At 47.8% G+C, this 27,586-nt stretch overlaps 2 protein-coding genes across 5 annotated transcripts; one reads left to right on the top strand and one right to left on the bottom strand.

Annotated features, from left to right (window-relative positions):
* The first annotated feature begins 3,955 nt into the window (after positions 1 to 3,955).
* On the top strand, positions 3,956 to 11,024 carry LOC101061069 (leucine-rich repeat-containing protein 24-like). 4 transcript variants are annotated; one of them, XM_029828681.1, is made up of 10 exons: positions 3,957 to 4,298; positions 4,431 to 4,636; positions 5,013 to 5,339; positions 6,041 to 6,225; positions 6,980 to 7,066; positions 7,141 to 7,332; positions 7,453 to 7,621; positions 8,393 to 8,655; positions 9,024 to 9,596; positions 10,026 to 11,024. In XM_029828681.1, the coding sequence occupies exons 4-10, from the start codon at positions 6,058 to 6,060 to the stop codon at positions 10,404 to 10,406; spliced, it is 1,833 nt and encodes a 610-aa protein (XP_029684541.1). In that variant the 5' UTR covers positions 3,957 to 4,298; positions 4,431 to 4,636; positions 5,013 to 5,339; positions 6,041 to 6,057; the 3' UTR covers positions 10,407 to 11,024. The 4 variants fall into 4 exon arrangements, with proteins under 4 accessions (XP_029684543.1, XP_029684541.1, XP_029684540.1 ...); XM_029828680.1 differs by having other exon boundaries at positions 3,957 to 4,636; XM_029828683.1 differs by lacking the exon at positions 7,453 to 7,621 and having other exon boundaries at positions 3,956 to 4,636; positions 7,141 to 7,186.
* Positions 11,025 to 14,841: 3,817 nt separating this feature from the next.
* lonp1 (lon peptidase 1, mitochondrial) lies at positions 14,842 to 27,114 on the bottom strand. The gene is made up of 21 exons (XM_029828539.1): positions 26,463 to 27,114; positions 25,773 to 25,861; positions 25,314 to 25,433; positions 25,061 to 25,202; positions 24,031 to 24,144; positions 23,881 to 23,942; positions 22,332 to 22,461; positions 21,214 to 21,297; positions 21,058 to 21,126; positions 19,918 to 20,069; positions 19,147 to 19,285; positions 18,870 to 19,048; positions 17,926 to 18,013; positions 16,993 to 17,115; positions 16,806 to 16,922; positions 16,586 to 16,726; positions 16,306 to 16,471; positions 16,117 to 16,203; positions 15,889 to 16,016; positions 15,551 to 15,715; positions 14,842 to 15,476 (listed from the first exon to the last, which is right to left on the bottom strand). Exons 1-21 carry the CDS (start codon positions 27,024 to 27,026, stop codon positions 15,321 to 15,323), a joined length of 3,015 nt encoding a protein of 1,004 aa, XP_029684399.1. The 5' UTR covers positions 27,027 to 27,114; the 3' UTR covers positions 14,842 to 15,320.
* Positions 27,115 to 27,586: the final 472 nt, after the last annotated feature.

Here is a 27,586-nt window from a genome sequence, read left to right on the forward strand (position 1 = left end):
TGGCACCAACACCAGCACCAGTGGCACCAGCACCAGTGGCACCAGCACCAGTACCAGCACCAGTGGCACCAACACCAGAACCAGTACCAGTACCAGCACCAGTGGCACCAACACCAGTGGCACCAACACCAGCACCAGTGGCACCATCACCAGTACCAGCACCAGTGGCACCAACACCAGTGGCACCATCACCAGTACCAGCACCAGTGGCACCATCACCATCACCAGCACCAGTACCAGCACCAGTGGCACCATCACCAGCACCAGTGGCACCATCACCAGTACCAGCACCAGTGGCACCAACACCAGTTGCACCATCACCAGCACCAGTACCAGCACCAGTGGTACCATCACCAGTGGCACCAGTACCAGTGGCACCATCACCAGTACCAGTACCAGTGGCACCATCACCAGTACCAGCACCAGTGGCACCAACACCAGCACCAGTACCAGCACCAATGGCACCATCACCAGTACCAGCACCAGTGGCACCATCACCAGTACCAGTACCAGTGGCACCATCACCAGTACCAGCACCAGTTGCACCATCACCAGTACCAGCACCAGTGGCACCAACACCAGCACCAGTGGCACCATCACCAGTACCAGCACCAGTGGCACCAACACCAGCACCAGTACCAGCACCAGTGGCACCAGCACCAGTGGTACCATCACCAGTGGCACCAGCACCAGCACCAGTGGCACCATCACCATCACCAGTACCAGTACCATCACCAACACCAACACCATCACCAGTGGCAACATCACCAGCACCAGCACCAGCACCAGTGGCACCAGCACCAGTGGCACCAACACCAGCACCAGTGGCACCGACACCAGCACCAGTACCAGCACCAGTGGCACCAACACCAGAACCAGTACCAGCACCAGTGGCACCATCACCAGTACCAGTACCGGCACCAGTGGCACCAACACCAGAACCAGTACCAGCACCAGTGGCACCATCACCAGTACCAGCACCAGTGGCACCAGCACCAGTGGCACCATCACCAGCACCAGTGGCACCAGCACCAGTGGCACCAACACCAGCACCAGTGGCACCAACACCAGAACCAGTACCAGCACCAGTGGAACCATCACCAGTACCAGCACCAGTGGCACCAACACCAGTGGCACCAACACCAGCACCAGTGGCACCATCACCAGTGGCACCATCACCAGTACCAGCAGTGGCACCATCACCAGTACCAGCACCAGTGGCACCAACACCAGTGGCACCATCACCAGTACCAGCACCAGTGGCACCATCACCAGTACCAGCACCAGTGGCACCAACAGCAGCACCAGTACCAGCACCAGTGGCACCAAGACCAGTGGCACCATCACCAGTACCAGCACCAGTGGCACCATCACCAGCACCAGTACCAGCACCAGTGGCACCAACACCAGAACCAGTACCAGCACCAGTGGAACCATCACCATTACCAGCACCAGTGGCACCAACACCAGTGGCACCATCACCAGTACCAGCACCAGTGGTACCATCACCAGTGGCACCAGTACCAGCACCAGTGGCACCAACAGCAGCACCAGTACCAGCACCAGTGGTACCATCACCAGTGGCACCAACACCAGCACCAGTGGCACCAGCACCAGTGGCACCATCACCAGCACCAGTACCAGCACCAGTGGCACCAACACCAGAACCAGTACCAGTACCAGCACCAGTGGCACCAGCACCAGTGGCACCAACACCAGCACCAGTGGCACCAGCACCAGTGGCACCATCACCAGAACCAGTACCAGTACCAGCACCAGTGGCACCAACACCAGTGGCACCAACACCAGCACCAGTGGCACCATCACCAGTACCAGCACCAGTGGCACCAACAGCAGCACCAGTACCAGCACCAGTGGCACCAACACCAGTGGAACCATCACCATTACCAGCACCAGTGGCACCAACACCAGTGGCACCATCACCAGTACCAGCACCAGTGGTACCATCACCAGTGGCACCAGTACCAGCACCAGTGGCACCAACAGCAGCACCAGTACCAGCACCAGTGGTACCATCACCAGTGGCACCAACACCAGCACCAGTGGCACCAGCACCAGTGGCACCATCACCAGCACCAGTACCAGCACCAGTGGCACCAACACCAGAACCAGTACCAGTACCAGCACCAGTGGCACCAGCACCAGTGGCACCAACACCAGCACCAGTGGCACCAGCACCAGTGGCACCATCACCAGAACCAGTACCAGTACCAGCACCAGTACCAGCACCAGTGGCACCAACAGCAGCACCAGTACCAGCACCAGTGGCACCAACACCAGTGGAACCATCACCATTACCAGCACCAGTGGCACCAACACCAGTGGCACCATCACCAGTACCAGCACCAGTGGTACCATCACCAGTGGAACCAGCACCAGTACCAGTGGCACCATCACCATCACCAGTACCAGTACCATCACCAACACCAACACCATCACCAGTGGCAACATCACCAGCACCAACACCAGCACCAGTGGCACCAGCACCAGTGGCACCAACACCAGCACCAGTGGCACCAGCACCAGTGGCACCAGCACCAGTACCAGCACCAGTGGCACCAACACCAGAACCAGTACCAGTACCAGCACCAGTGGCACCAACACCAGTGGCACCAACACCAGCACCAGTGGCACCATCACCAGTACCAGCACCAGTGGCACCAACACCAGTGGCACCATCACCAGTACCAGCACCAGTGGCACCATCACCAGCACCAGTACCAGCACCAGTGGCACCATCACCAGCACCAGTGGCACCAACACCAGCACCAGTACCAGCACCAGTGGCACCATCACCAGTACCAGCACCAGTGGCACCAACACCAGTTGCACCATCACCAGCACCAGTACCAGCACCAGTGGTACCATCACCAGTGGCACCAGTACCAGTGGCACCATCACCAGTACCAGCACCAGTGGCACCATCACCAGTACCAGCACCAACACCAACACCAGCACCAGTGGCACCATCACCAGTACCAGCACCAGCACCAACACCAGCACCAGTGGCACCATCACAAGTACCAACACCAGCACCAACACCAACACCAGTACCAGCACCAACACCAACACCAGCACCAGCACCAACACCAGTGGCACCATCACCAGTACCAGCACCAGTGGCACCATCACCAGCACCAGTACCAGCACCAGTGGCACCAACACCAGTACCAGCACCAGTGGCACCATCACCAGTAACAGCACCAGTGGCGCCAACACCAGTTGCACCATCACCAGCACCAGTACCAGCACCAGTGGTACCATCACCAGTGGCACCAGCACCAGTACCAGTGGCACCATCACCATCACTAGTACCAGTACCATCACCAACACCAACACCATCACCAGTGGCAAAATCACCAGTACCAACACCAGCACCAACACCAACACCAGTACCAGCACCAACACCAGCACCAACACCATCACCAACACCAACACCAGCACCAGTGGCACCATCACCAGTACCAACACCAGCACCAACACCAACACCAGTACCAGCACCAACACCAGCACCAACACCAACACCAACACCAACACCAGTACCAGCACCAACACCAACACCAGCACCAACACCAACACCAGTACCAGCACCAACACCATCACCAACACCAACACCAGCACCAGTGGCACCATCACCAGTACCAACACCAGCACCAACACCAACACCAGTACCAGCACCAACACCAGCACCAACACCAACACCAACACCAACACCAACACCAACACCAGTACCAGCACCAACACCAACACCAACACCAGCACCAGCACCAGCACCAACACCAGTACCAGCACCAGCACCAACTCCAGCACCAGTGGCACCATCACCAGTACCAGCACCAACACCAACACCAGCACCAGTGGCACCATCACAAGTACCAGCACCAACACCAACACCAGCACCAGTGGCACCAGCACCAACACCAGTACCAGCACCAACACCAGTGGCACCATCACCAGTGGCAACATTACAAGTACCAACACCAGCACCAACACCAGGACCAGCACCAACAGCAGCTCAGCTGATGTAGGCGATCCTGGCTGAGGACACCAAAGTCTGGAAAGATCTCCTCAAGTCTCATCATTTTACCTTCACTTTGAATTCAGTGTTTATTTCTTATTTTAATGTGGTTTGATTGAGGTTGTTCTTCTGTGCAGTTTCCTCGTCCATTGCTAAGGAACAGGAAAAACATGAATTATCAATATTTCATTCTTATCATAAGAAGCTACTGCATGAAGTTGTGCTGTCCTTGCTGATGCTCTTCGTAGCAGCGGCTCAGGTGGGTGGGCTACCGAACTCCCTTACACGGCCTGTGTCAGAGCTCGGGCCCCATTGACAGGAAGACAGCTTGGTTTCGAGTGGAGGTCGGACTTGACTCGGTTTCCCCTTTTCTCATAATCTTTGAGGACAGAATTTGCTGGTGCAGCCTGGATGCTGAAGGGGTCCAGTTTGGCAGCCACAGGCCAGTATCTTCAGGGTTGGTGCTGTGGTTCAGCTGAAGTGGATCACCTGGTGCAGTACCTCCAGTGAGCTGCAGCCCAGACAGCCTCCATCACCTTCTCCTGGCTGCCTTCATACACGTTTTCATCTTATGGGAGCCTTCTCATTCCTTCTGGGGTGAGTAACTATGGCAACACTGCTCAGGAACCATTAAGCCATCTAATAAAAGCCATGTTGATAAAGGATAGCAGCTGTGTTATTTTCAAGACTTCATTTTCACTGAGATTTTTGTACATTTTTTACTTTGTGTTTTCTTTAGCCAGCAGAGCTGGAAAATATTTAATGTTTACCAGCAGCCAAAAGTCACCAAGGATGATTACTTCTTAAATTGTATTAATTGCCAGCTATGGCTCAATAGCCGTCCTGTACATGTATTTTGATGTAATTTCTGTATCAGCCCACCACCCAACACCTCGACCACTCGCACGCCTCTGCGGGTTTATTTTGAAATATTTTCCGACGTGTTTGTTGCTGTTTCCGGTGACATTGGCAGCTTAACTGTGGTCCTCCGGAGCAGAGATGTTGGCTCAAGCTTCCCGGGGATGCAGCAGGATTAAACCTCTGGGTGCAGACCGAGAGCCGAGCCTTCAGCGCAGGTGGATGACGGCGGCGAGGCTCCATCATTCTGCCCGATGATCGTCTTCTTGTCGCGCCATTTCCGCTGCCTCCATCGGGCCTTCTGTCCGCGGACTGCATCGGGCCCACGGTGCTCCGTTTACGGACCGTGCACACACCAAATGCTGTGTTCTTCAACGCCAATAAAGAGAATCGTTTGAAGGCTTCGGACCGAGAATAAGAAGTCGTCTCTTCCATTGTTCTGGTGAGGTGCTTCTTATTCATCTGTTCTCTGTGCAGAAATACCTGGAATGGGGTTGTTACCTGTTCGTTAGTAACATTAATGGTTAAGAAATTGAATCGGATCAGCATTAAATGCGCAATAGGCCACTCGAATTATTTCATATGTAACATGACGCCAACGCACCGCGTCCGTGCGCATAGGTTCGGGACCCACCGACGCACCTGTCGGTCCAACCGCGCAGCCGTCAATCAAAATTCATGTAAATTCAAATTTCTTGTAACTTGGTTCTGGTTCCGGGTGTTTCCAGCGGACACTGAGTTTCCAAATGTGTGCTTTTGGCCTGTAAGAGGAAACCAACACGCACGCATCATAACCCGGTTCCCGCGCGCCCCCCCTTGCTGCACCAGCATGTCCCTCACATGAGATGTTTGCGCCCTGCTTTGACCCTGGGGCCTCGAGATGATCACCTGCTCTATCTTCCTGGTTACATTGAGTACGCGTTCAACACTCATGTGAGAGGAGAAATAACACTAAAAACACACAAAGTTGTTGTGATGCAGTTTTAGTGCGTCGTCCTCCAAGAACCTGGTGAACGTGAACCTCCTTCAGCCACCAGCAGCCCCTCGCGTCCAGGCCTTGGAGACGATGTCTCAACTCATCTGTGTTTCAGTCTAAATAAGGCAGCACAAGTGACCTATTGGTGACTCTTCCTTCCTGCTCAGGTCTGCCTCTGGATGTGATGGCTGCTCTGCTGGACTGTCTCCTGCCCGTTCTTTTGCTGTCTCTCTCTTCTCCGAGCCGAGCGTCTCCTTCTTGTCCCCTGAACTGTCGCTGCTACAGCCTGACTGTGGAGTGTGGCTCCACGGGCCTGAGGGGCCTCCCCAAAAACATCCCCCCGTCCACGCAGGTGGGAAAGAACACATTCGCTCACCAAATTTTGCACCTTTATTACATACTTAATAACAGCCTTTCTATGGTTTTAGCCCAGTAGGTTTTTGCTAAATGTTAATTAATAAAGCTTGGTCAATGATGCCTTCACCAGCACCATTCTCATCACTTTAAAAGGGATTTCTTTGTGACTACAGGCCCCGAGTGTAACAAACGAAGGCAGATTATTGGTAAACTGATCCTGAACACAGGAGAATGTGAAAGGTGACCCTACAGATGCTACTTAGCTGTCTGTTTTCGTGAAGGCATGGATGTGTCAACATCCAAGTGTGAAACAGAGCTGCAAAAATACTGTCAGTTTTGAGCACAGCAGCATCAATAATGGTTCCTTTCATACAACACAACATGTGACAGGAGCCTGTGTTCTATTAAAATACCATCAGCTTTGTCCTGGAGCTTTCCAAAGGATCCAAACGGGACTTCGACTGCCTCTTCTTTGAATACGAACTAACCTGCTTCACAGGTACTCGGAACACAAAGGACAGATGGAGCCTCCACCTTCCATCATGTCGAAATGCTAAAGGCTTTTAAACAGGAACCAAAATGAGACTCGGAACAGTCAAAAATGCGCCGTTCATGCTTCTATCTGAAGCTTCACAGCACCAAAGGCAGCTTGCTCAGCAGGAAACGGTTGGAGAAGAGTCTGCTGAGACGTTAGCCGTTGGGAAGCGAGCGGAACCTCTCTGACATTTACGCCGTCTTTGTCTCCACAGTCAGTCTTCCTGCAGGACAATGTGATCAGTCAAATCCGTCAACTCGACCTTTCAGTGCTGACACACCTGCACTACTTATACCTGCAGGTAATAAACACACACACACACACAGCAGTGATTTGGTCCTGATAGCAGCTGACGTTCTCTCCCTCCCTCTCTAGAACAACACCATCTCAGCAGTGGAACCAGGCTCTTTCAAGAACCAGGGTCAGTTGCTGGAGCTGGCATTGAATGGAAACCGCATCCACCTTTTAACAGCTGACATTTTTCAGGGACTCGAACATCTCCGCATTCTTTATCTAGCACGAAATGACATCACACGCCTGCTGGACTACACCTTCCGGGGCTTACAGGTGAACCAACTGAGGGCGCGGCGGAGCTGTGATTTCGCTGTGACGCGTTAAACGGTAGCTTCAGCACAGGAACCAACTTGAGATGAATTCATAGAAGATTCCACCCTCTGTGTCTTCCAGCGCCTGCAGGAGCTCCACCTGCAGCACAACAATGTTGAGGTGTTATCAGACCAGGCTCTGGTGGGTCTGACCTCTTTGGCTCTTCTAGACTTGAGCAAGAATAATCTTCACACCATGGGCCCGGCGTCGCTGCAACCTCTGGTCAGCCTACAGGTGCTGCGCATCACAGGTGACCGTGACTCTGAACAAGGCGTCACCCTTCTGTATAATATCAATCAGCCTAATGAAGTTAAACCTCCTGGCGTGCGACGCCTGTGGTTTAAAAGGCTGTTTGATCTTAATTCTGGAAAAATGAATTCCCTGAATTTGATCGTTTTAGCGGCTTATCTAATCAGATACGTAAGGTAATCCCCATGGAGACATGCAGGAGCCTTCAGGGAAGCTGTGGCTCTGCTCTGAGCCTGTCACGGTGTGTGGGCTCCTCACTCAGAACCTCCCACAGTCTGGACCCATGTAGAAGGTTCGATAAGAACCAGCTGTCCCACACATGTTGCTGGTGTGGGACTGTCCACTTCACCTTCTTCCTCTCACTTGTGGAGATGTGTGTGAAATCCTCAGCCTGGAGTTGGGACTCTTCTCTGTCCCCTGAGAACCAGGGCGTCCAACTCAGAGGTTCTGGTGGACGCAGATGTTAAAGGTCAATGTCTTACAGCCTCAGTTGGGACACGTGGGCTGGAAAAGGCGAGAACAGACAGCTGACTCAGACCAAATCAGCAAACCCGAGCTAGCAAAAGGGATCAGTCACATTTGGAAGTTGCAGCAACATTTGAGAGGATGAAATTGAGTTTTGGGAGATTCTAAATACAACTGAAGGTTAAAGACAAGCTGAGAGAGACGCCATTCTGTAGTTGGAGGAAATTGAAGCCCCTCAGGGTTTCATGATGTGTGTATGATCCCTGCCTACCAGGAAGTTCTGACCTTGCGTCCTGCTCTCTTGCAGACAACCCGTGGCGCTGTGACTGTGCTCTCCACTGGCTGAGGGGCTGGATTGATGAGGAGGGTCAGCGGCTGCTTAGCTCTGCAGAGCGCCGTCTGGTTTGTATCGAGCCGCCGCGCCTCTCCCACCTGAGCCTGGTGGAGATCCCGCTGAATAGCCTGGTGTGTATCCCACCGCTGGTGCAGCTGGAGCACAGGAGGCTAGCTGTTCGTCTGGGGGAGAGCATACGGGTGTCCTGCCATGCTTCTGGTTACCCTCGGCCACAGGTTTGAACCCACTACAACAGCTTGATGCTGATCAGCTTGTGCGTAATGAACCGATAAACGAGTTTAGCCTTTTGAATGCTGAAATTATTTCGATGACTTAATGAAAAGCTGCGGGAAAATCCATCTTCCAGCCTCTTCTAGTATTCTTCAGGTCCAGGTCATATATGAATGACAAGAAGAAGATTTGTCCATTTGTTTGTGTTTTTATTGAGCCGATCATTCCCATGAAAGCTGATGATGATAATAAGGGAAACGTGGCAAACAGATAACAACAGTTAACACGCGAGTTTTTTTATTGATGCTCGGTCAGCAGGGGAAAAAAAAAGACTTTCATTGCGCTGAGCGTGACCTGCCGGTCGTCTTTGCAGGTCACCTGGAGGAAGGCGTCCCAGGGGAAAACAGCGCTGTCTCCCAGAGCCCTGGTGCAGGAGCTGGACGCTGGAGACGACCTCACAGGCAGAGCGGAAGACCACGAAAAAGGCCGCGTCCATCTGCAGAAGAGTGAAGTGGAGCGCTTTGACCCTGACACTGGCAGCGGAATGTTGTTCCTGAATAATGTGACCGTGGCTCACGCAGGCTTCTATGAATGTGAAGCCTGGAATGCTGGGGGCATGGCCAGAGTAACCTTTGAGCTTGCCATCAACTCATCCACATCCTCCTCCTCCTCCTTCTCTTCCATCTGGGCCTCCTGGTCTCAGTTGTCCTCACCTTTCTCTCCTGCCTGGCCCCGCAGAAGGGGCCGTGGCCCTGTTTCGGGGTCAGATGTTAGCCGGGAGCCCCTATATGCTCTTGGTAGCATGGCCTTTAGCTCCCTCGGAGCTGCCACCCAGACTGCTATAGCTGTGGGCATCTCCCTCCTGACTCTGACGGCTCTGCTGCTGGTTGCAATGATCTACAACCGGCATTATCAACGAGAGAAGGAAACCACCGGAGCGGTGAAGGTCTGTCTACTGCTGCATGCCTGTTAATGCAAGGTGTAAGAACACAGGGATTTTCTGCAATTCATGAATGGTCCTTCACCACCATCACTTCCAGATGCTGCAATACTAACTGGGCTCAATTAGATTAGCGGGAAGAACAGCTGCATGTCTGGGTGACGGTCCGAGCAGTGATCTGAGAGGGCTCAATTAGCCAAGATGAGGCAGGAGAGTAAAAGCTGGTCTTTGTAATCCAACTAAATTACACCAAAGCAAGAGCAGCTCCGTTATTAAAATATTTTGTGGTGTGTGAATGTACTGCGACCAAAGTAACTGATAGAAATAACGTTAGAAGGCGCGTAACTAGGCTAAAAAGCATGAAATTACCACAAAGCCTCCATTTTCCTGATTTTCCTGGAAGGTGACGTGATGAACCCTGTTTGTAATCTGCAGGAAGACAGCATCCTGTATGTGAATGACTACTCTGATGGCCCCACCACCTTTGCCCAGCTGGAGGAGTACCGGGACGAGCACGGCCATGAGATGTACGTCCTCAACCGGGCTAAGCCCGTGTTGCCTGACGCTCTGTCCGCCGCCGTCTCCACCACTAACCTGGGCTGCCACGCTCCATCTGACACGTCCAGCCACACGCTGAGTCCCACTCTGGCCCCCAGCAAGGAGCAGCAGCAGGAGGGTGACATCCGGACCATGAAGAGAATGGCCGGCGAGGGAGGGGAGGCAGAGCCCGTGATCACGTCAGAGGCCGAGGGGATGTTTCTTAATCACTCCAGCCTCTTCATGGACTCTCAGATCGCTTATGAGATCCACTGCTGAAGGAGCAAGGGAAGGCTCTCATTGCAACTTTGCCTGTAAAACATCATCTCCAGTCAGTCTGGCGGCCCCCCGGAGGGGGCAGACGGGGGTCTTTCTCGCTCCGTGAACTGCGAATGCTCCACATGTGCCCTGCTGGTGACCTCAGGCTGACATTAGAGCAGCTGGCAGCAGCAGCCTGGAGGCCTGCGTAGACTTTATTCTGAAACTCTTGTCATTGTGCACAAAACCAGAGTTGTCCTAATCCTCTAAAGTGTCGGGATGAGGTGTAGATCTTTAATATCTACATTTTTTATATTTATATTGGTTCCTATTTCATTGATAGCCTTCATGTGTAGAACATCCTATAACGTTAGTCTGTAGAAAGCTGCTTTAGCTGCTTCCTCCACTTGTTGATTTTGTTCCTTCTGATGTTTGACACCCCCAGATCCAGAGGAAAAACAACTTTAAACTTTTTCTTCTGTGATGGAACCCCAGTGTGGTGCTGCTTCCATCCATCGTGGTTGAAGACACGGCTCTTCTCTTTGTTTCTTCTGTCATTGTGTCGGTGGTCATTGCTTGTGACAATAAGCTCCTTTATGAGTCTGAGTAAAGCAGAGAAACGTGTGCAAGTGAATGAAACAGCAGTTATCATTACAGCACCAACACAATCCTGCTGGATACCCACACAGGGTCTTCAATCAATCAATCAATCAATCAATCAATCAATCTTTATTTATATAGCATCTTTTACAATCAAAATTGTTTCTAGGCGCTTTCCAGAATCCCAGGGCCTGACCCCAGACAAGCAACAGTGGCAAGGAAAAACTCCCCTTTAACAGGAAGAAACCTTGAGCAGGACCAGGCTCATGTAGGGGGACCCTCCTGCTGATGGGGGGCTGGGTAGAGGGAGAGGAGAAGGGGCAGGACAGGTAGAAGATAGGATAGGTAGGAGAGGAGAGGAGAGGAGAGGAAACCATGACCCAGCGGGGTGACAGAGGCCTGTCAGGTGATCATGTTTCTGGACCCCGGCAGCCTTGGCCTATAGCAGCACAGCTAAGATGTGACCTAATGATTAGACGACCCCCTAAGTATGATAATTTGTCTGTCTATGATTGTAACTGGAACTACTGAATTAGTGACAATAAGCTTTTTCAAAGAGGTAGGTTTTAAGTCTGATCTTAAAAGTAGCGATGGAGTCAGCCTCCCGTACCTGGACAGGGAGCTGGTTCCACAGCAGGGGGGCCTGGGCCTTTACTGGGCCAGAGGTAGGAAACACCGTTTTGGTAGTTAAATCGCAGCAATTGAACTGTTTGAGTTCCATGAAGATGTTTCACCTCTCATCCCAGAGGCTTCATCACTTCTAGCTGACCCCATGGTGTCAGGGGGAGTTTCAACGACTCCCCTAATGAGGGGTGGGGAACCAACAACCAGGTGACGGAAGCTCCAAATGTGTTCATGGCTCCTGAAGAGGTGAAGAACCTGGAACTCCCCAGCAGTCAGTCAGAACTGATGAAGCCTCTTAGATGAGAGGTGAAACATCTTCATGGAACTCAAAAACTCCAGTTGCTGTGATTCAACTACCATGACCTGGATGACTGAGAACCTTCACAGCCGGGAATCTTCTCCGTGCTCTTGAGCTGCAGCAAACCTTTAGGTGACATCGATGAGCCATCCTGGGGGAGTTGGAGCGCCCGGCCACCTCTGCCAGCTGCATTAGTCAAAGACGAGCGGTCGGAGCAGATGAGGAGAGGACTGATGCCAGGGGCCTCCACCCTGTGAAGCCCTTCCTGCACCTCCCTGTTGCCCCTCTCGTGTGCCTGGTTTCTACTCCTCTGCTGCTTAAGTGACCAATAAACCCAAAGGATTTAATGCTATAATATGATCAACAAGTGTTGCTTTAACTTTATGGAGCACATTTATGAAATAAAGTAGAAACCAGCACAACACAGGGAAGAAACCCAAACAGAACCATCTAGATTCGAATGATCAACCTTTCATCTCTTAATTGTTTACATTTATTAAGGCCCCTCATTTTCCTTCTGCCCCCCACCCACACACACCCACACACACACGCTCCTCACAGAAACAATGACCATGAGCTGTGTTTCATCTACTTCAGTCTTCATTTTTAAACCAATACAGTAAAATATTACTCTCAAAATATTATTTATCATTTATTGTTTTTCTGGTTTATTTTTAACTTAAATGTGTGACATTGCAAATTGTGACTATGTTCCTATATGATATTACACATAATTTTGTGACCGAATCGTATCTAATTCAAACTGCTGGACACCAAAGGACGATGAGCAGCTAAGATAAATGTTGGTGGTCAATGGACCGATCAATTATTGGGACAAGTATATCATTATACTATCATAAACAGAGGATGAAATACCTTTATTTTCATAAAAGACCATGTAATGCTTAAAAACAGGAGATACAAATGTTAAGCAGCGGTTAGAGAAGGCTGTAATCCAGGCATGTCCAAAGTCTGGCCCGGGGGCCAATCATGGCCCGCGGTAAGATTTCATACGGCCGCAACTTCAGTCTTACAATGTATTATTTATGGCCCGCTGGCACTAACAGAATAAATAAATCACTAAAATGTAATTCCTCCTTTCTTGTAGATCTTGTAAAAGACAAGAGCAAAATGTACTTGTTTTAAACTTGAATGATAACAGAAAACTTTGCATTACATTTATCAAACTCATGGAAATTTGCGGTATTCCATACAGTTCAGTGTTCAATGTTATCTGACTTTCCAGATATGAATTAAAGGCAGAATTGTGTTTTTAGAGTTGTTCACCTCTGCCTGAGTGGCTTATATTTGGTTACACTGCCATTTGAAAAATAAAGAGAATTGTGACAATGAAAATGTATTTTATAATAGTGTACATTTGCATGTAACTTTTCTGGTTAAAAAAACATCAGAAGGATCTACTGGCCCCCGGGCATCTTCACGTTATCAAATCTGGCCCTCTTTGCAAAAAGTTTGGACACCCCTGCTGTAATCAATAATCTCTTCCTACGTTCTTTCTGTTCTGATGTTGCGCACAGTCCCCAAGTGCTTTTGTTTTGGTAGAGATGAAGCTCCACCACATCATCTGCTCAACTTTAAAGCAAAAAACACCCAGTTGTCTTGATTTTGCAGTGTTTTGTGATCCTGGAGTCCAAATATGTGTGTGACTGTTACGACAGTGTCATTATCAACTATCAAGGAACGAATTTCAAGCCCTGTTAGTGGAAGCAGGTCAGGGTTCCTCTGCAGTGTCTTTAGACCTCAGAACCTTCACAGGTCTCTTGAGCTTTGGACAAATCTGTTAGTCGGGTTGAGAGGTTCGGTTCTTGTTGAGGTGACCATGGCCTCTGCACGTCAGCCTCCCCAACAGGCTGCAGTTACTGGTGCCCAGTTTGTCCTCTACCCCTTCAGGTCTCAGCAACATCGCAGACGCAGGTCGTCCTTGTCCTCAACCTCTCAGGTCACTCTGGAGGTCATCTTCTTGACAGCTCAGAGGCCTGCAAAGGTTTGGGCTCCCTGCTCAAAGTTCCTGTTAATGGGAACAGTTCAGTAACAGGTAGCTGGTGGATAAACATGAAACTGATCTGAGCCCTCAGAGAACTGAAGCATCAGACCTTCATCAGCCTGTTAGGGTCATGGGTCAAAGGTCAGCTGATGTTCATTTCAAAGCTTGATTAGGACCTAACATTCCTCAGAGCAGCCGTCTAGAACCCCGAAGATGAAAATGATGGGCGTCCACCGCAGGAGAAGACTGTAAGAAGACAGACCTGCACAAATAGGAGCTTCATGGAAGAGTCATGAGAAGAAAACCTCTCCTGCATCCTCACCATCACATCTTTCATCAAAAGTTTGCTAAAGAAGATCCAGACAAGCCTGAAGCATTTAGGAATCAAGTCCAGTCTCCTGATCTAAACCTCATTGGACATCTGAGGACAGACCTGAGAGGAGACTGCCCAGGAACCTGACAGAACTGAAGACTTTGGTGAGGAAGAATGGAGCAAAATCCCTCCAACAAGACCTGAAAGACTCTTGGCTGCTACAGAAGCCTTTACAAGCTGTGATACTGACCACAAGGGGCGCTGCTGGGCACCAACAGGAGGCGCTGCTAGGCAACAACAGCAGGGCACTGCTAGTCAAGAACAGGGGGCGCTGCTAGTTACCAACAGGGGGCGCTGCTGGTCACTGACAGGGAGCGCCGCTGGGCACCGACAGTGGGTGATGCAAGGCACCAACTATGCTGGGGGCCAAACTTTTGCTGAGGGGCCTTTTGATTTTCTGTTATTATGAAAATGTTAAAGATGAAATTAAAAACTGATTTGGGTTAAAATCTAAACGGAATGTGTGATGGGTGAGATGTTCTTATAGAACCTTGGACCAGGGACCCAAACAAGGTTGCTAATTGGTTTGATTATTTTTAAGAGACATCACACCCACTCAAGACAAAGAGATTTATTACAAGTCCAATTTTAAGATGCTGCTTGGCAGCAAAATTACACCAACTCCTGCTGTCTGCTCATGTGAAGATATCATACTGTTCCGTTTCTCACCATCATCTACCGAGCACGTAGATCTCCAGCACCGCTGCCTTTAACCTTCCAGTCCAGTGATGTCATTTCCTGCCATGAAGGTCTTCCACGTTCATGATGGTAGAAACACTATTACTCTGCATCAAAGTCATCCCAAAGGTAGCTGGACAGACCAGCTGGTACAATTCTCACAGCAGCAGATTAAATCCATCCATCCATCCATCTTCTACCGCCTTATCCCATCATGTTAAATCCCATATATACATGTATCCAAAAAGCAATAAAAGACTTTAATGGTATTAATCCTCAGGAGTTACTGTGTTGGTGGTAATAAACAGGGTTCATAGAAATCCATCTTAATCAGCACAAGTACCAGGAAAAATCTGGCTACGACTGGTTCTGAGGAAAGACGATTTGGTAGATCTGGCTGTAGTGATCCACAAAGTGTACCTCCAGGCCCTCTGTGATGTAATCTGGCAGGTCAGAGAAGTCTTTCTTGTTCTCAACAGGCAAAATGATGCAGGTGACGCCAGCGCGCCGTGCCTAAAAAGAGGTAAACTATTACACTCTGTGTGTGGGGGTGTGTGTGTGGGTTTGTGTGTGTGTACTGTACTTACAGCTATAGTTTTCTCTTTGATTCCACCTACTGGGAGAACTTTGCCAGTCAGGGAAACTTCACCAGTCATGGCTACATTCTGACGCACCGGGTGGTTGATTGCCAGCGACAACAGGGCTGTAACAATGGTACAACCAGCACTTGGCCCATCCTTGGGAGTCGCTCCCTGAATAACAAACAACAGTTGTGGACAGTGAAAAGTGCTGCTGTCCCTCCAGTCCAGAAATACTGGACCTCTGGTGTCTTGATAGAGGTTTCAGTTCTGTGAAACTGGACTGAAGTATTGAGCTGTGAGCGAAGAACAAGGACAGACATCACGGGCAGTATGATGGCGGTTACCTCAGGGACGTGTAAGTGAAGATGTGAGTTGACCAGAAAGTGATTTTCAGGTTGTTTGGTCATCAGAAAGATTCTAGCGAAGGTTGAAGCTATTTTTGCACTTTCCTTCATGACATCACCCAGTTGACCTGACGATCAGAATAAACACCATTAATATGGTTTCCATGAGGGCAGAACAAGCCCGATTACCTGAGGGGGGGGGGGGGGGGGCTGGTGACTTAGACTGACCTGTAACTTCCAGTGATCCTTCTCCTTTAGAGTCTGCTCCTACTAACGGACGCCGCAAAGAGGTCTCTATGAACAGCGTGGAGCCTCCTAGTAAGAGGACAATCGGCTGCAAATCACATGTTCAAGTACTTGTGTACGCACGTGCGTGTGAGAGTGTGTGAGTGGGTGTTATGCACGTGCATTTCTTACCCATAGCAGTCCACGCCAGCCCCATCACCACTCCTGGAGGCGTGTCCTGGTACATTCGATCCACTGTGAAAATAGGTTTACCCACGTAGTCCTGCAGGTTGTTGGGGGTAACGGTCACGGCGGTTTGTTCACCACTCACGATACTGAACGCCACCTTACGGAAAACCTGGAAGAGAACGAGCGACATGAGCGTTACTCTTTTCCCTCCTTCCCCTAACAGGAGAAGTGATCCAATGATCTCTGGGTTACCACAGAAGGGGATCACTTTCCAATGGTTTACCTTTTCTACTTGTTTCTGCAGGTTTCTGACGCCGGACTCCCGGCAGTACTGTTTGATGAGGAGAGCGAGGGCATCGGATGAGATTGAGGCCTTTTGCTCAGTTAGACCACACAAGGTACGAAGCTGAGGGACGAGGTAGCGCTGCACAAATAGTCAATTCAGATGTTAGATATGGATAAAAGCCATTTTTGAGAGAATTAGCTTCGGAGGAGCTGGTAACCTCTGCAATAGCAATTTTTTCTTGAGCCACGTATCCAGAGATGTTGATCATCTCCATCCGATCTCTGAGAGGCTCTGGGATGGTGTCAGTCACGTTGGCCGTGCAGATAAACAAGACCTTAATTGGAACAAAGCGTGAGCAAAGGAGAAATCTGGAAGGTGGAATAGCACCAAACACACATGCCTACCTTTGATAGGTCTACGGGAACGTCCAGATAATGGTCAAGGAAGTTGACATTTTGTTCAGGATCCAGAAGCTCCAGCAAGGCAGAGGATGGGTCACCCTGGTATCCACGACCTATCTTATCCACCTAGCAAAGAGGGGTATGGAAAAAACAAGAATCCCAGCTAAGAAAGGGGATACATATCTAAGTGAACCCTGCCGGGATAAAGGCCTGTACCACTCTTTTCCGAAGGTAACACCTTTATTTAAGCGGGATACTCACTTGATGTTAATTGGGCTGTTTTTTTCCCCATTTCCACCTGACCAAGGACGGCAAACGCCCAATTATCTTATGTCTTATAAGACTGTCTTCTAAGGTATTCTGTGGGCTGAGGTGTGTTAAGAGTGAATTTGTCCCAATAATCCACTTCAAAACCGGTCAGGCCTGACAATCGTACATATTAAACTTGTTCAATATTTACAAACAAAAAGCTTCGTGAAAAACGGCGACCCCCGAACCACCATCGTTCCCTCTTGTTTGTGCTCTTCAATGTTGCATGCTGTGTTTTCCAGTTGTCGCCATTTCAACTCTTCATTTTTGTTAGATCACATGTGATGACGCCAGATTTCTGGCTAACAGGATGAGATTCTAGATCTAGATTCAGGATCTGTGTGTGATGTGCTGTGTTGAGCGATCTAAACTGTTCCATGCTTGATTCTCTTAACTTCACATTTGCATCTGTAGCAGATCAAAAATCTCTTAGGATTTTGAAAACCCTTGCGTGTGAACCCTGCTCATTCCACTCTTTCAGGCAGCAAACTCCAACTTCCACATGAATGATATTTTCTTTAAAAGTTGTGGCATATAAGTACTTATCAGGTTGTGTGTGTGCGCGTGGAGTGAGCCATATAATCTTGCAGCGGTAGAGTCGGTTAACGGTAGCATGGCCACACTGACCTCATCTATTAGCACCAGAGGGTTCTCCGTCTTAGTTTTCTTCAGACACTGGATAATCTTCCCTGGCATTGCTCCAACATACGTCCTCCTGACCATAGCAAACCATTTAGAGATAAGAATTAATAAATCAACATATAGTTATTGTTCCTTCAGATGTGTTCTCTGGAGGGTAAACAGTTAAGATGAAGATTATTAGGTTAAAACAGAAGTTGCTGTAATGGCTGTTTTAACAGCTCTTGCAAATTACCAAGACATTTGTCCCTAAAGCAGGAAAAGACAGCTACCGTATTTTCACGACCATAAGGTGCACTTAAAAGTCTTAAATTTTCCCTAAAATAGAGGGGGCGTCTTATAATGCGGTGCATCTTATGTGTGCACTAAGTTCCAAATCTGTAAATGCTGGATTTGTGGATGAGGATTGATCAAAAAATAACATGAGTACATTGCAAAATACTTCAATAAAGTACAACCAAACTCAGTTTTGCTCCCACTGCCTTTTTAAAAACACACGCTAGCATGCAGGTTTCAAGCTAGCGTACCGGTATGTTTTACCATGCCCACACCCTGTGACCCGCTGCGCCTTATATATGTGTTAAATACAGAAATAGCACCCGTAACTGAGACTGCTGCTTTTAATACGGTGCACCTTATGGTCGCGAAAATACAGTATATTAAATGTGGGTATATAAATGAAGAAAATGGAAATGTCATCTAATAATATTAATTACCGTAATCTCTGGACTACAGAGCGTACCTGATTAAAAGCCGCATAATCTAGTCCAGAGAAATTACGGTACATCTCAACTGAAGGTTCCACAGGTGATGCTAAACCATCATTATGTGAAAGGCAAATTAGCCAAAATCCTGTTAATACAGCATGGTGCCCTAACACGCAGGCGTCCTAACAACTCAAAGGTCCAGTGACGTGTGTACAGACTTCTGACCTGTGCCCTTTAATTTCCGCCACATCTGTCATGCCGCCAACACTGAACCTGAAGTACTCTCTGTTCAGAGCTCTGGCGATGGATCGGGCAATGGATGTTTTTCCAACACCAGGAGGGCCGTAGAAACACAGGATCTTTCCCTGAGTGGAGCCACGTAACTGGCTCACTGCGATGAACTCCTGCATAACAGAGACAGGAAAGGAATCAGGATCTCTTTATATAAAAGCTTCATAGCTTCTAAAGGACCATTCACATTTTAACACTAAAAAGCACTAACCAATATGCGTTTTTTCACATCGTCCATCCCATAATGGTCCTCTTCTAGCACCTCTTTGGCTCTGTCCAGTGATAAATTCTCTTCACTGTTGGTCCCCCAGGGCATGCTCGTGAGCCAGTCCAAGTAGTTCCGCGTTACACTGGAACACACATCATGGGGGTCAATCACCAGAATATGGACGTCACCAAATGGCGCCATGCTGTGGCAGCCCGTGGTGATTCGTCACGCGTCGCATCATTATTACTTTAACTCTTCGTCTCAAGATTAGAATCGGGATGATGGCATTTCTATTATGCTGCTACTGCTCCCAACAGGCAAAGGAGGCCTTAGAAAGCAGTGATCATCTTCCTTTCTTTCAACCAGTCTGTAAAATCAACAGTAAACTTCTTATAAAAATAATCATTATTAAATACTATCTTTTGTAAATGCTGCCAATGTCTTTTGAAGTTAAACAAAAGAAGTTTTTATCACCTACAACTAGAACATGTTAAATCATTTTAATTAAAGCTCAGTTCATATATGCGCTGCTTGAATTCGCTCCTGCTATTTTTAACCTGTATTTATTGAGGACAGAATGCAACAAAGCCACTTAGCGACGCTTTCATACAGAAAATGTGAAGTGATGCAGTGCAGAACTTTCCTGCAGGTGACCCAGAAGGCAGCAGTCCCCCAAACAAGTTGTATTACACTTCACTTTTTGGGTGAAACAGTTCTACTAAACATCAGTGGTCACAATGCACTTAAATGAAGAACCTTCTGTAGGTGACCTACTTGAACTCTGATGAGTGGTTGTCCAGCAGTCCCAATTTGTTGAGTTCCTCATTGATGACCTCCATTATGGGCTGTGGAACCGTCCTTTCTTTGAGTCTCTCTCTGAACTTCTCCTCAATAGCTTCCTTATCCTCCTTTTCTAGTCCCAACTCCTGCAACCACACGAGCAGTCAGCCTGAAACTGACTGGAAACATACATGATTTGCTGGTCCACAGTGTCTGGAGGAACCAAACTGGAGGAAATGAGTTGAGCTGAGACCAGAACCCAGGAACAAAAATCAGGCTACGAAGGCTGTAATATATAAGTTATACAACACATTTAAAAAGTCTCACAATATGAACACTGGTGCCAGAAAGTGAAGATATGCTGCATGTTAAAGAGCCAAATTGGATGATTCTACATTCCATTTAGTCCAAGTAAGAAGGAAACGGTGACTGTAAGCCTAAAAGTTCTAAAGAAAATGTAATGTTTTTGCAGTACCTATATAGGCACTGAAATAGACTCATTTATGGCTGGACAGTATCCCCGTTTCATTAAATACTGGTATGTTATAGGAGGAGGCCTTAAAAGTTGGCCACATGCATGCTTACAGGGGCTTTCTGCTTATAATACTATGAACAAAGTATGAAAAACACGACTACGTTGGGAGGAGGTCACCAGCAGGAAGTAAGAATTTGTAACTAAGGTCAGATTTCCCAATTGGAAAGTCGGAGGATCCTCAAAACCCCCGAGTTGACTTCCAAAGATGGCTGCCCGAGAGTGACCAATGTAGGAGATCTTCCACCTGCAGCCTTTGAGGAAATGCTGCTAGAGTACAATCTACATTTTCCATGTGTGACGTGCCAACGACGGCATGACAGCTAAATCTAGGGCTCGGTAAATCAGAGCCAATAGCTTGATGAATCCATTGCTTGCATTATTTTTTATTTTTGTTATTCCGAGGTTTCCATCTGTGGACCCGCTTATGAACAGAGACATGACTTCTGTAAATCGGTTCAGTGCACTTCCCTGCCAGGGTTGGCCTATTGAATGACGCTTACATTTCTGACATTTGGGTAAAGTTGAAGTTACCAGTGTGGTGCGGATTAAAATCCACCCAAAAAATGGTGGCTTGTATATGAAATCTCCCCCGTGTCTACCTTCTTAATGATTTTGAGCTGCTCTTGGAGGAGGTACTTCCTGTGAGTCTGTTTAATTTTCTCTTCCACCTATAAACAGAACCGGGACATATATATGGTAAATGAGCAGGGGACACATGCATACATATATGAATGGTGTGTTTAGTGACGGCTGACCTCTCGGCCCAGGCGCTGCTGCAGTTTACTCAGCTCGTACTCTTTCTTGAGCAGCGACAGGGCCTTGTAAAGACGCTTTGGGATCTGCAGGAATATAGAGTGTCAAACATGGTACAAACACAACTTCAGTGAAAGAGCTGATAGTTATGGTCATACACTTCTTTTTTTCATGCCTGTGTTCAATGAGACAAAGAACTCTAATCCAGGGGTGGGGAACCCCCGGCCTCCGGGCCGTATACGGCCTACAAGACCATTTCTACCGGCCCGCAACGCAATAAGATTTTTATATGTGCACTTATAGAGAATATTACGCGTGCAAGTTTTGTGGTGAGTGAATTAATAGCCACAAAGCTGAAACCTCACGCCGAAGGAGAGTTCGTGAAGGAGTGCCTCGTAGAGGTGTTGAGGCGCTCGCGCCGGACAAAGTAAAATTGTTTCAAAGCGTGAATTTTTTTTCGGGAATAACTATTGAACTAAGACATACTGTATATTGTTATGATTCCAGTGGCTAACGGTATGTTTTTATGGTCAAGGAATCTACATATGTAGTCAAAGTATATGTGGGACTAATATTTATGGTGGAAATCACAATATGGCAGGAATTGTTGCGCTTGGCGGAGGTCTGCGCTCTCCGAGTGCTTTCTAGTTGTTATTATTATTGTCTTTATCTTTCTTTCTTTTCATTTATTTTCTTGATTATCTTGTTGTATTGCAGTTTTTGTGAGTAGAGGCCTCGAACAGGCCCTTACGGGTCTCTTGCCTCAACTCTGCACCTCTTTTTTTTTATTGTTTTGTATGATCATGAAAACATATTTTACTTGTTTGTCATTTTTTCAGGTGATTTTATATGCATGTGTGCTAAATAAATAATTCAAACTCAAATGCAGCAATCATGAGACTTAGTAACACAGTGGTTATATACTTTTTTTGTCTTTTTTTTTTGCATCCCTAGGTATGTGTTCATAATAGTATGGCCCTCGGAGGACTTTATAAAAATTGAAATGGCCCTCGATATGAAAAAGGTTCCCCACCCCTGCTCTAATCGCACAAACAGCGAGTTCAAAGTGAGCTGTGAAAAATAGGAGACTGCACATGTCACCTCATCCCTTCTTCCTTACATGCATCTCTTCCAGGATGTCCTGGAGTTCATGTGACTCTGCCCCGGTCAGAGCTGCTCCCATATCACTGAGGTAGATGGGGTTATCCACCACTCTCTGACCAGCCTGCACCATTTGGAGGACCGACTCTCTGACACACAGGAACACACACAGAACAGTTACAGAACCTTATGATTACATACTTAAAATCTGCTGATGAGGGGCTTTTCCACAGCTCATTTAGATTCTTCCTTCAGTTTTTACTGCATGCCTGACAAATACTACGGTGACAATAATGTGAAATCAAAAGAGATTGTACATGATCAAGTTTCCCTTTACTGTGAGCTTTCAGTAGACACAAACGGAATTTGATGAGATTTGATTTGATGCAGTATGGAGTAGATATACTTTTGGAAAACTACATTTTGAGTTCGCTTTGTACCTTAACTAAGAATTAAGTTTAACACAAATACCTTAATTGAGTCTGAGTAAATAATAAAACTCAAAACCAAACTAAATGGAGAAGAATCAGGCTGTTTATAACTGTGATGAAGAGAGCTCCTGAGTTACAGATCACGAATGAACATGGATCTTTATGACAGAGACTGGGGTCTGTTATAGAGGGGGTCTGTTGTAGAGGGGGTCTGTTATAGAGGGGGTCTGTTGTAGAGGGGTCTGTTGTAGAGGGGGTCTGTTATAGAGGGGGTCTGTTATAGAGGGGGTCTGTCGTAGAGGGGGTCTGTCGTAGAGGGGGTCTGTTGTAGAGGGGGTCTGTTATAGAGGGGGTCTGTCGTAGAGGGGGTCTGTTGTAGAGGGGTCTGTTGTAGAGGGGGTCTGTCGTAGAGGGGGTCTGCTATAGAGGGGGTCTGTTGTAGAGGAGCCTGTTGTAGAGGGGTCTGTTGTAGAGGGGGTCTGTCGTAGAGGGGGTCTGTCGTAGAGGGTCTGTTGTAGAGGGGGTCTGTTATAGAGGGGGTCTGTTATAGAGGGGGTCTGTTGTAGAGGGGGTCTGTTGTAGAGGGTCTGTTGTAGAGGGGTCTGTTATAGAGGGGGTCTGTTGTAGAAGGGGTCTGTCGTAGAGGGGGTCTGTCGTAGAGGGTCTGTTGTAGAGGGGGTCTGTTATAGAGGGGGTCTGTTATAGAGGGGGGTCTGTTGTAGAGGGGGTCTGTTGTAGAGGGTCTGTTGTAGAGGGGTCTGTTATAGAGGGGGTCTGTTGTAGAAGGGGTCTGTTGTAGAGGGGGTCTGTTGTAGATGGGGTCTGTTATAGAGGGGGTCTGTTATAGAGGGGGTCTGTTGTAGAGGGGGTCTGTTGTAGAGGGGGTCTGTTATAGAGGGGGTCTGTTGTAGAGGGGGTCTGTCGTAGAGGGGGTCTGTCGTAGAGGGGGTCTGTTGTAGAGGGGGTCTGTTATAGAGGGGGTCTGTTGTAGAGGGGGTCTGTTGTAGAGGGGGTCTGTTATTGTGCCAAACCAAGAGGGACAGAAACTCAAGTAAAACTAGTAGGTATGACAGGCTTCATTCATTATTAAGTGTGAATCAGAGTAATTAGTGAGAAAGAATGCGACAGAAAACTGACTTGTAGAGGGGGTTGAGAGCGATGATGTCTCTGATCGTCTTCACAATCTCAGCTGTCAACGCCTGAGACACCAGAGAAACGTCATTTCAGTTAGACTGGTTTTGAAACGCCCTGGCGAAACAGCTTCATCCTAAGGAGAGGGTTTTGTACCTTGACCTCCTCGTTCACATCGAACTGTTCATGATGGATGTTCTCCACCTCAACCATCAGGATGTTGGAATCTGGCAAAGACTGAAGCTTCGGAGTCAAATCAGCTTCTGAAATCTAACACAAATAATAGAGGTTAAGTGTGTGAAGGCACCTAAACACTCAGCTGTATGGCCAAACTACTGTCACAGCCTCTCCCAGCAAGGAGCCAGCAGACGATTTGATGCTTCCATGTTGTCAGCAGGAGCTTCAGGCTTTGTCTACGCATTCCTGTCTCTGACCTTTCCTTTCCAGGTGTTTGAGTTTTCCTCTCTCCCTCCTACAGGGGTCCTGGCTGCAGGTGGCAGCAGCATGGGTGCTGTCTGGCTTCCAGACCTGCTTCTAATCTAACCTGCTCCTCTCAGTTCACCTTCATCAGATCATCTGCTCACTTTAGTGGTCTCTGACCATTTCATGAGAAAGTTCTTCCTGTATGAATTCAACGTTTCCTTCGAAGAGCCTTCTCCTCTTATCCAAGACCTAAAGAAGCCGCTTGATAAGAGGTGAAACATTTTGGAAAAGCTAAAGAAAGTCCAGCTGATTTTTCTTAAGCCAAGCATTCCTTCCACCTGGATGACTGAGAACATTCAGTGATATCCAGCTCTTACCGCCATCTTGTTACACTGACTCTGACTGGAACCACTCTCATTGTTCCACTTAGGTTAATTAACTATGGATTAATCAGAACAAATCGCTATTTAAATTTGCACCTACTAACTTCCATTGGTCTGTGTGGTAGGATAACTGAAGAAGGAAGTATACATTTGGATAACTGAAGAATGAAGTATACATTTGGATAGATGTTACACCAGAACTTCAAGCCCTGACCAGTACATGAGCATCACCAACAAGTACAAGATTGTATTGCTTGAGTAAAATCAAATGTCCTTCCTGCTGTAATGACAGCAATGAGACCCTCTTTGTTTTTCTGGTACTGGAGCCCATCTAATGGGCCAATGTCTTCTATAGCTATGCTAATACTAATGCTATATACCTTTCCCTCCAGCTCCTCTTTGTGAGACTCTGTTTGCTCCTTGCGAATTTGTTTGGACTTGTATCTTGACGATGGTCTTCGTTGGGTCTCACTCTCCTCCTCCTGCTCAGACTGAACATCCATCTGTTTTGTAATCCTAATCCTGCAAGAGCACAAAATCAAACAAATTCTACTGCAGTCTCTTTCCAGCCTGTCACAACACATTTTCTGCAGTTGTGCTGAACTCGTGGCCACAACCAACAACATGGCTAACCTGCGGTGTCCCATGACAATCATCCTCAGTTTGTCTCCGAGGTCCTGCATCTCATGAATCTGAACAAATGTTCCTGTGGAGTAGATGTCATCAAGGGAGTCAGCCACATCGGACTCATTGCTGCAAGAAACAGAAACACTCTTCACAGTCAGACAGATGACACGTTCTCAGTCTTCAACAGATTTGACTGAATTACCATGTAGCACATTGTGGTTATATCAGAACCACTGCTGGAATCACTAGCAGAGGGCAAATGCAGACTAACACTCACTGCCTCATACTGAATTACAGTATGACCACCACTACAAAATGTCATGGCACGTGGTGATCTGCACTCCCATTTATATTAAGTTCAGTGGCAAGAGGATTATTGAGGAGCGTGTTGGGACTGACAGGTTCAGCTGTGTAGCAACCAGACCATCAGGGAATGAAGATGATGCAGTGATATTTGGGACATACTTGTCATCTTTCTTGAGAAAGACTCCAGCATACGGCTGAGCTAAACGGACTTTTCTTCTCAACAGCTCCATCAGTCCTTTGTTCTTCACCTGTCACAAAGACATCATGAATACAGAATAGCCTGTTAAAAAAACATTTATACACACTTCTGTTTGGGGGAAAAAAGAAACATTTTCTTTAAATAGGTTCTTTTTTACTACACGATGATTCTTACAGGAAAAAAAAGCATTATGATATGAAAATTAAGTTATTGTAATTAATGCTACCAAACACTAGCTAAACCAATGAAAGCCACAATTCAATCTTTATACTAGTTAGTTCTAAAATGAGTTCAGCTGAGCTACAACAGAGATCTTATTACAATCAAAGAACACAAATGTAACGTGATAAAAACTACACATCATCCCTCTCCGTCCTATTTTAGCTATTCAACCACATCTGAAAAGTTAAGAAGACCTGTCTGATAAATTATAAAAGGAGTTTTAAAATTTCCTGAGGATATATTATTTGTATTAAAATAGAGACGGTTGCTCAGTGTGCCTCTATATCGTGGCTAGCCTGGGAAGCTACCTGGGTTATGTTGGACATGCCAAAACCTGGAACTTTTATTGGAAACTGAAAGAATAGTTTCACCAAGAACCTCTGTGTGAGGCGCGCATTAAAAAGGATGTAAGGTTACATCATCTTCACCTCTATGATCTTGATGAAGCGAGGGAACACGGGGTTCCTGCTGACAGCGATCAACGGCACATTGGGGAAGACCTCCGGGACCATCATGGGGGTCAGAGCCGTCATCTGAGGACCGTTGCCGGGTATCCCTCCGTCTCCCACAGAGCCTTCCCCCGCAGGACTCTCCGCATCGTCTTCTCCTGAGAAGTCGGCGCCGCTTCCACTGCTTACGAACATCCGAGCCTGCATCACGAAGGGACGGGGTCTGGCTGAGGGGAGCGCCGGCTGGCCACCAAAAACGGATCCTACCCGTGCCCAACGGTTACATCCAAATCTCGACCGGCAGCCAGGTGACATTGCAGCTTTAGAGGCGAAGTTAGACAACAGTGGGACGCATGTGTCAGGAGAGGTCCCTGCACCAGAAAGAGGCCGTGATGGCTGGAACGACTTCAGGACGGGGATGCCATGAAGACGAGGTTCTCTCCCACCGGTCCTGAAGGCCATCGGCCCCTGTGGTTTTAGGGAAAAGGCTGGGTTTCTGTGCAGATGCCTCGAAGCGCTGAACATGTTCCTGTAAGCCGCCATGTTGATCTGGATACTTCTACGGCACGTGACTAATCATCTGCGTCTGCGTTTGATGACGTAGAGTCGACGATGAAGAGGATGAAGCAAAGGTTCAAACCCAACAGCCGCTTACACACACACACACACACACAGACACACACACAGACACATGAGGGAGGAAGCAAGGAATTACTCCAATATGCTGTTTATAATCGAGTGGAACATCTTCACCAGGTTACTGCTGATACACATCCCTCTTTATTAGGATCTAATTTATCTTGAGTTTGAAAAAGGGCATTATTATCTCTGGTTCTACATGCTAGGAAAATACCCACACTTAAATATTAAGTACTTTCAACAGGATGGTGTGGCGATGTCTGGTTGATAATTTAATTCATAATTGTTCCAAAATTTCTACTGTTCAGATATCCTTTTTGGGCATGGTTAAGTGTGATTGTGCTGTAATTTATGATTCACCCAAATATCTTCTTTTTCAATAGGCAATTCTTTGTAGGATTTGTTCAGTTGCTTTTAGTTTTTCCAGTATTGCAGTTCATTACTTTTTCTGAGGCCATTGGTGT

The sequence above is a fragment of the Takifugu rubripes genome, chromosome 20, assembly GCF_901000725.2.
Source record: "Takifugu rubripes chromosome 20, fTakRub1.2, whole genome shotgun sequence".
NCBI lineage: Eukaryota > Metazoa > Chordata > Actinopteri > Tetraodontiformes > Tetraodontidae > Takifugu > Takifugu rubripes.